Here is an 8,574-nt window from a genome sequence, read left to right as displayed (position 1 = left end):
TTCGAGCCGCCTTAGTCGCCATTGATTCGACAGTTGTTATTGCAATAAACAGAATAATCGCTTCCAATTCCTGACAAGTTCACCTGTTTCTTGCTAAGAAAGTGGTTATATATAGAGAGAGAGTACTGAAGAGTGCAGAGAGAGAGAGAGAAGGTGGTGGCGGTTTGCTAGTTTTTCTTTTTATTTTAATTTTTGTCCATGCTTCAGTGGTATCAGTTGATGAGGAGTTTATCTTGGCTGTAATTTAATGACACGTGTCCAGTCCGTCATCATTGTACGGTGAACTTATAACTATTTACAAATTAACGAGATTTGTAGATTAATAATTCACTCACATTTATTATTACAACTATAAAATATTACACATCCCAGATGTTATAAGTTCGAGTCTTTTTTAAATATATATTTATTTTATTTTATGTAAATCGATATAATTTATGTATTATTATTAATTATATTAATTAAATTAAATTATTATTTAATATGTTGAGATGAATTATTATAATTTATTCACGTTACTAGTAAAAAGAAAAAACTAATGAATGTCCTATGACAAAATAATTGTGCATAATTTAATAACAAATTTAAAATTTAATTTCTCATTTTTAGAATTGTATTTTAAACACAATTATTATAAATAAGAAAATAAAATATTAGTGAAAGTTGAGAGGATGAAGCAATTTGGTGCATACGAAAAGAGAGAGTTTTTTTACCAAAAAAAAAATAACGAAAAAATATTAAATAAAAAAATAATAACGTGAGATACTTAAATGAGTATTGTGCCTTAATAATAAAATATATATTTTATATAATTAGCTTTTCAAACTTACTTTCATAAGTCCTCTCTCAAAGAAAACTAGTGTTTGATATGTTTATCTTAATCGTTAAATGCAAAATAAAATTAATAAAATTTTGATAGTAAAAAGTAAAATCATATTTTTTAAATTAGAAATGTCCTTTTTGATTAATAAATTAATAGATCGCAAAATCCAGATACAATGGGGTGAAGTTGTATAAAATGTAGAAACATAGAAAGTCAAGAAAGGTATCGGAAAGTGGAATTTGGGGCCCAAGTTGGCAGTGGTGTTGGGCAGAAAGTGACGAAAGCCCATTGCATTCGTGTCTTCTGCTCACGGATTTTGGTGTTTCCAACGAGCGATGAACAAAATTGCTTCACGTCACTGTCTCAATCCTTCTAGTCTTTTCAAATAGGGTTAAACAAAGCTTTCCCCCAACATTGTGTAATATTTAGACTCTTGAGGCTAAATATTTACTTGTCGGGATTAGGCTAAATATTTTGAGATTTCATTTCAATTTCTTATTTATTTGCATTTAGTCCAATCATTTGGGCTTGTGATACAAAATGATAAAATTATGATTTAACTTTCATAAAGTTTGGTTGAATTTAGTATTCCATTAGGTCTACTTGAAGGGAGTTGCATGTAATTTTACACATTTATTTTTAGATATTAAAATATTGAGTCCAAAATGACCTCATTTTTTCTTATATCTCTATTAGAATTACATGATTATTTTTTTAACTTATTTATCAAATTTAAAATGTAGCTTTTTGATATCTAAACCCATGAACAATGTAATGAACCATATTCATTGAAAAAAGAAAGAAAGAAAAAAAAGGAGAATCTATTGTGAGCACGCAGGATAAACAGACGTCCTATTTTAATATAATTTTGATGGAGAAAAAAATTTACTGAAAATAATTATCATGGTTAAAAATAGTACTTAACCTGATCAATAACGGATACCATGCAACAATCACTAACAAGATTGATGAACTAAGAATTCCGACAAGTCTCCATCACTCGAAATTAGAGGACATGTCGCGGAGAATCAAATACAAAAACCTCCGCATGCAACCGTCAAAAACTCGTCTTCAGACGCCATTGGCATTAGTCAAATCTCTCAATTGAAATAACAAAAATTGTCGTTCGGGCGCCGAGAGGATATGGCTATTCCGGCAGGAACTCGTTTGATCCTCCTCCTCGGCATAGCCTGTTTCATAACGATCAACGGGGTTGTAGCCAACCCCTTGGGTGCCCGTAGAAGCCTGCTTGGCGGCGCAATTTTTGACATTACCAAGTTTGAAGCTAAAGCCGATGGCATTACTGACAATGCAATACCTATTATTAGAGCTTGGAAGGCCGCATGCGAGTCAAGAGGAGCAGCAAAGGTTGTGATCCCCCGCGGGAATTTCATGGCCGGCGAGATTGTATTGGGAGGACCCTGCGTCGGACAGACCACCGTCGAAATCCAGGGCACTCTACTGGCAAACCCTGACCCCAGTGCCTATACGGGCGGCTCCTGGATCATGCTCCAAAGAGTCGACAATGTTGTCGTGACTGGTGGAGGGACCATCAACGGCCAGGGAAAGAATGTTTGGCAGTACGCCGGCGGGGACTCTCCTCTTTCAGTTGTACGTAATTAGCCTCTCTTTAATCACCTTATACTGTCTTCTTTCTACCGGAGAGATATTAAATATTAAATTATTATGACGACATAATTCTTTAATATTATACGTGCAACGTTAATGCTGTTGGGTTGCATGCTTGCAGTCTCTAGTGTTTCAAACAGTGGGAAACGGTAAACTACACAACCTGAGATTTGTCGACAGCATGGGATTCCATATTAAGGTGACGGACAGTCACGACGTCATTGTGCAGCAGTTGACGATAACCGCCCCTGCAAATAGCCCCAACACCGATGGCATACACCTTAGCAGTAGTAAAAATGTCAAAATCACTGACTGTGTCATAGGAACAGGAGATGACTGTGTCTCGATCGGACATGGCACCTTAAACACTGCCGTCGCCAGAATCACTTGCGGTCCTGGACATGGAATCAGGTAAATATAAGAAGTAATTAACGAAAAAGTCATATTTAAAAATTTATTTTCTACTCATCCCCCTGGCCCCCCGTTTTATGGTGTAGTATTGGTAGCTTGGGAAAGCGAGAGGACGAAACAGACCTGAAAGGAGTGAGCATAACCAACTGTACACTCATAGGAACAACAAATGGTGTAAGAATCAAAACATATCACGATTCGCCTCAAATGACCGCCAGCGACATTGTTTTTCAAGATATTAAGATGATTGATGTTAAGAATCCCATCATGATAGATCAGCATTACAACTCCAAGTCCAAGCCCGTGGTACGCATTTTATTATATATTTATTTTTAGTAAACTTTGAAATTTTAAAATAAAATAAAAAATTGATAAAATAAATTAATTTTAAATGAATACAAGATTATGATTAAGGGTAATTAATTAGACATACGGTTATAAAATAAATATATTTGATGATATTCTTAACCAATAAATATTATTACAGTCAAATTTAGTAATTTTAAAGATCGAGCCTCAACATGCATCTAAAAAAATTAAGTATCTAAGTTGATGTGGTTTGCGACTTGATCAATACCTTGTTGCATGAAGTATTGTCCCTTTTAGTTTCGTATAAACCTCACGATAAAAGGCGCCTCGTTAGGGAGAGAAGATCTTGAGCCTTATAAGTCATTCAAACTTATAGTTTGCAACCAATATCAGAAACTTGATTGCATCATTAGCCTCCCAAACGAAGGACTTGAGACAGGCAAATGACCTCATTTCCACATACAGTGTCAAATGATGTGTTTTGCGACTCTATCAATGTTCAGTTGCGCGAGGTATTGTCCTATCTAATTTCATATAAATCTCACAGTTTTGTCCTAAAAGGACATCTCGCTAGGGAGAAAATGCAATTGAACTTACTTATAAATCATTCAAACTCCTTTTGTTTACAATAAATTATATGAAATGCTTGTCTACATCATATACATGTAATCTTGACTTTTATTTATTTATTGAATGTTGCAGCAATCGAAGGTGAAGATTAGAAATGCTCGATTCATAAACATAAAAGGGAGCTCAATTTCGCCAGTGGCAGTCACCCTGAATTGCAGTTCCGCTGTCCCTTGTGAAGGCATTCAATTGGAGAACATAGACCTAGTGCCCTCTGGTAAAACTGGCCCTCTCACCTCCGCATGTTCCCATGCCAAATTTCTACTAAAAGGAATCCAAAAGCCTGCAGCTCCCATTAAGTGTGCATAGAATTTAGTTTATTCTTCAGCAGATTTGCAGCATCCCCAGGGAATAAATAATCATAAGTAGTCGTAGAGGCACATTCGTTATCAGTGTATGTGGAGTTATCATAACTAGTCTTAGAGGCACATTTGAAAACATGGTGTTGAGAAATAATTTGATTGGAGGGAAGAGACAGAGAAACAAATAAGATGTGGAGATGACAAATTATTATTATTATTTTTTGTCATTTTTTGTACTGTATAGAGTTATTTTAGGAGCCCTCTCCTTAAAAGAGAACTAGCATTGAACCCGTTACGTCACTCATTTAAAAAAGATATAGATTATATATATCCATGTATTTATACTATTTTTGTAATGTATTGTCGTATGATAATTTGTATTTTGACGTGTGATTTAACTTTTAGTTGATTTATACCTTGAAAATAAAAATTACAGGAGTATTATTGTATCAAATAATCATTATCATATTAATATATAATGGATGTAATTAATTAGCAATATATGTTATATAAAACTGCCATAATAAAATTTCAAATGATTTACCAAAATAAAATTATTATTAAACCGAAATCATTATCACGAAAAAGGTATTTAAGCATCATTATTATTCTTTTTACGAACAAATGGATTTGGAAAGACACTAAAAAATGCAAGAATATTATGATCCAAAGAGCATGTTTGAAGGTTTTCAAAGACTCAAATATGCACACATGTATGAAGCCATGACTTGAAGGATTTATCCCTGTTCCCTGCACCACCACAGAATTCACTTTTTAATTCACATTTCAATTTGGGCAAGTATGAGTTGGAAACAAGTGATCAGTTGCCCATTTGTTGTTCAATCTTCCAAGTGGAAACTTAAGGAACATTTCATTTTCACAGTGGTTCTTGATCCAAAAAGTTGGATTGGTTGTCAGACTCCTATCATCATTTTTGCTATTGTCAACGTTGAGGCTATTCGGAATTCTGTTGTGTATGACCAGCAATGCATTTCTGTTCTCAAGTTGAATACCTCAAATTCATAACAGACCCATTTCGTATGCTCATTTGGCCTCTCTCAGTTGGAAATCCCCTGTTATGGTCGAAATTTAATTCAGATGCGGATTTCTCCAAGGCAGCGCCACTCTTGCTTGTGGAGGGTTCGCTGTCAAAATTGACTCGTGCAACAATTTACTTTTATGTTTTGTAAACTTCATAACTGTAGTTAATTTATTATAGTCAAAAAAGTAAAATGAAATTTAATGCAAGTATAAACATGCCAATGGAACCTACTTTTTTGTATCATTTTAAACTATTTTAAAAGATATGATACGAAAACTGCAAAATATTCTAAATTATGGAATCAAAAATATTTTATTTTATTTTTATAAATCTATTTTGTTGCTGCTTTAAAATCTCTAAGAGGAAAAAAGTTGGCTTAGATAAAACTCTAACAAGAAATAAAAATACGAATATTTGAGAGGAAATAGAATACCAACAAGAGGAGAGAACAAACATTTTTCCTTTCTCCCCCTTGTTTTTTTCTATGGGCAGCAACAGGACGGGTCTGGGGAGGTTTGGGTGGACCGGGGCCCCGTTCGCCACCCCGAAGAGGACGCAAGACCCGCCCTGCGTTGGTTATTTTCAAACCCCACTCGCCGTGGTGGTTTTAACCCAATAGACTTGATTATTTTTTATTTTGTTATTTATTTTATAGATATATATTAAAAAAATTAAAATATCAATTATAAATAAAATTGTCTGTGCCCTAACTCAAATACTCAAAGTAAAAAAATAAATTTTCAAGTATAAATGAAATATTCATAAAACAAACCAAACAATTTATAGCAACTATACATTACTAACAATTTCTTTATTTTCGTCATCGTTAAGTATAGTAAGATAATTTTTTAATTTATCAATTGTTAAACAAATACCTAACAATAAACAAATAGAAAGATATAATACTTTGTTAGTATTTATTCTACAAAACTAAAAAAAATGTATATTTATATATAAATATTAAATAATAAAATTAGGGCGGGTCCTTAAACTGCCCCGGATCCATCTAGTTCCTAACACTTAGAACGTGCTCCTCGCCCCGCTTGTATTTGGACTCGAATGGGGCGGGTCCGAGGCAGGTTCTACCGGGCCCAGATCCGATTGCCACCCCTAATTGTTCCTCTTTGCTTTTATTTTTTAGTCTAATTTAAGGATTAAAATGAATGAATAATTTGACTCGCTTAATATAATAATTGAAAATTTTAAATTTAGAATTCTAATGCAAAAAAGTTAGGGTAAAAATATTTATTAGACAAAAGCAAAACCTCAAAGGTAGTAGATGAAATTTTCAAACCATCCAAAATTTACGTGTAATTACACTAAGCCTCAAGGCATGTGAGCGTAATTATCCCTATTAATTATTATAGCTTTTTTTCCTTCAAAATTATGAAAATTATAAGAAAACATGAATACTTATTAATTTCTAATTTAAAAATAATAATCATATGATTGATTAAGTATAATTAAATCAAATTCAAACTTTTTTTTTTGTTGTGTAAGTGTTTGTGTTAATATTCTAATTTTACTTGGACAACTTCCAATTTTAATGTTTCTAGCAACTTAAATTCATTATTCTTTGATTTTAGCGCCTAAAAAAAATAAGCAATACAAGAAAATTATTTACAAGCTTTTTTTAATATCAAATGAGAATTATTTCTAATAACAACACATGAAAATTTTGATGTGATGAAGTAATATGAAAGGCCTCGTTTTTTTTTTTTTTTTTTGAAAAACATAATTTCTGCAATACAAATAATAAATTTTTTTTTTGAAAAACACAAAAGATTTATTATATGTCAATTGCTGCACCAACTTGGGCTATCAAACGAGGCCTTGTTTGGATCCAATGAGATTGTGGAAGGTTCCATCTTGGAAGGTGCAACAACTCGAACATGGACACACAATGTTATCCAAACTGAAATAGAAGCCCTTTGGCTAGCAATTTCATTTGCAAATGATTACAATATTGAGAGAGCCATTTTTTAAATCGATTCTCTTTTAATAGTGAAAATGATATTTAGCTCTATGAACGTGCAGATCAGACAACAAAAAGGTGTACTAAATTGATCAAGGCCACCCTATGTTGTTGCCTTGTATGGAAAATCCAATTTATTAAAAGGCAAGCAAACTCCATAGCCCATGCTCTCGCACCATGGGGCGCATCACTTAAATTGGAATGGTTTTATTGAATTGAGTTGTCTTTTGAATGCTCTAAACTTGAACAATTGAGCCTCTATAATTTATTTAATTTCTTCTTTTATGCAAATTCTAAATTATAAAAAAAATTACAATTATCAATATCAAATATCTATATATAATATATGTATTGATCAATAATATCAGATAATTATATTTAATCAATACTCACTATTAAAGTATAATAACATCTTATAAATTAATGGAATTCAAACGTATGATTTTAAAATTATAAAATCTCAATTTTTCCAATTGAGGTAGGCGTGATCCACGAAACAAAATGAAGTTAATAGTTGACATGTTTGCTTTAGATATAATGTGCAAGGAGCACGTGCAGGTTAAGATAGGAATTTCGGAGAGTGTGTGTTGATTATTATTATATATATGGCAGTCAAAGTTAATTAATTTGGGGAAGCTTTCTTCACTGAACCAAATGCATCCCAACATTACATCGTTTGGGATTCAAACACGTTCCAACTGTAGATATAAAAATTACATGTTTGAAGGGTTGTGGATTAATCTAACATAGTGATTAATTTGGTCAATGGGATTGTGGGCTAACACCCTTTGACATTATGTGCTGAAAATTGAAATTTTGTATACTCAATTAGCACGGAAGCCAAGAGTTTCCATGTAACAAATTAATGGGAGGATAGAGTTTTAGAATTTCATCCGAAAATTTGACATAATGATGTGTAATTTTGTTGAGGTAATTAGGGAAATCTTAAAAATTGAATTGGTTATTCTGTAGGGTTTTTTGAAGATTATATATATGATATGAGGAATTAAGAAGAGTGTAAAGGATAGAATGTGATTGGATCGTAGTGAAAGTAGAACACGTAGAGAGAGAGAGAGAGGAAATCAGAAACAAAAACGGAAAATATCTGCATCATACGTGTGGCCTCGACTAAAACTCTCTATTCCCCCGCTCCTTTGATTATCTGATTCTTTTCTACCACCATCCTTCATTTAAAAAATCCTCTCTAACCCTCTCATAAATTGGATAATCATTACGATTTTCCGTCTTATGATTAAACCTTTGATTTATTTCAGTCTTCGGATCCGCATATATGATTTTTGTCTGGGAGATGTTGTTTACTGTCTAGTTCAATGCATAATTTTCTTATTGATAAATCGGATTAGAAATGGCTTCTCTTTCTTCAATGTCAGGTGCGTTTTACTTTCTCTCAGTTAATTTTTCCCCCCTTTGTTTTTTGTTTTTTGGTATGTATGAA

At 32.7% G+C, this 8,574-nt stretch overlaps 3 protein-coding genes across 3 annotated transcripts in view; 2 read left to right on the top strand and 1 right to left on the bottom strand.

Annotated features, from left to right (window-relative positions):
* Positions 1-178, bottom strand: part of LOC105163347 (sucrose synthase 2) — a gene marked incomplete in the record, with an annotated part of 5,609 nt that extends 5,431 nt beyond the window's left edge. The window contains 1 exon segment of the mRNA XM_011081660.2: positions 1-178. Within this exon segment, the coding sequence (XP_011079962.2) occupies positions 1-22 (22 nt within the window).
* LOC105163101 (exopolygalacturonase) lies at positions 1,912-4,463 on the top strand. The gene is made up of 4 exons (XM_011081325.2): positions 1,912-2,434; positions 2,574-2,863; positions 2,950-3,169; positions 3,875-4,463. Exons 1-4 carry the CDS (start codon positions 1,967-1,969, stop codon positions 4,106-4,108), a joined length of 1,212 nt encoding a protein of 403 aa, XP_011079627.1. The 5' UTR covers positions 1,912-1,966; the 3' UTR covers positions 4,109-4,463.
* Positions 8,331-8,574, top strand: part of LOC105163100 (putative GTP diphosphokinase RSH1, chloroplastic) — a gene marked incomplete at its 5' end in the record, with an annotated part of 7,869 nt that continues 7,625 nt past the window's right edge. The window contains 1 exon segment of the mRNA XM_011081324.2: positions 8,331-8,509. Coding sequence (XP_011079626.1) covers positions 8,485-8,509 — 25 coding nt within the window.

The sequence above is a fragment of the Sesamum indicum genome, linkage group LG6 (genome assembly GCF_000512975.1).
Source record: "Sesamum indicum cultivar Zhongzhi No. 13 linkage group LG6, S_indicum_v1.0, whole genome shotgun sequence".
NCBI lineage: Eukaryota > Viridiplantae > Streptophyta > Magnoliopsida > Lamiales > Pedaliaceae > Sesamum > Sesamum indicum.
The sequence above is the reverse complement of the archived record's forward strand: the minus strand, read 5'-3'. Positions and strand labels throughout refer to the sequence as shown.

Excerpts from the sequence above, each read along its gene's own strand:
- LOC105163101 (XM_011081325.2), top strand. The coding sequence starts at position 1,967 with ATGGCTATTCCGGCAGGAACTCGTTTGATCCTCCTCCTCGGCATAGCC. Across the intron at positions 2,435-2,573 it reads GGGACTCTCCTCTTTCAGTT|TCTCTAGTGTTTCAAACAGT; the intron begins GTACGTAATTAG and ends GCATGCTTGCAG. Across the intron at positions 3,170-3,874 it reads ACTCCAAGTCCAAGCCCGTG|CAATCGAAGGTGAAGATTAG; the intron begins GTACGCATTTTA and ends TGAATGTTGCAG.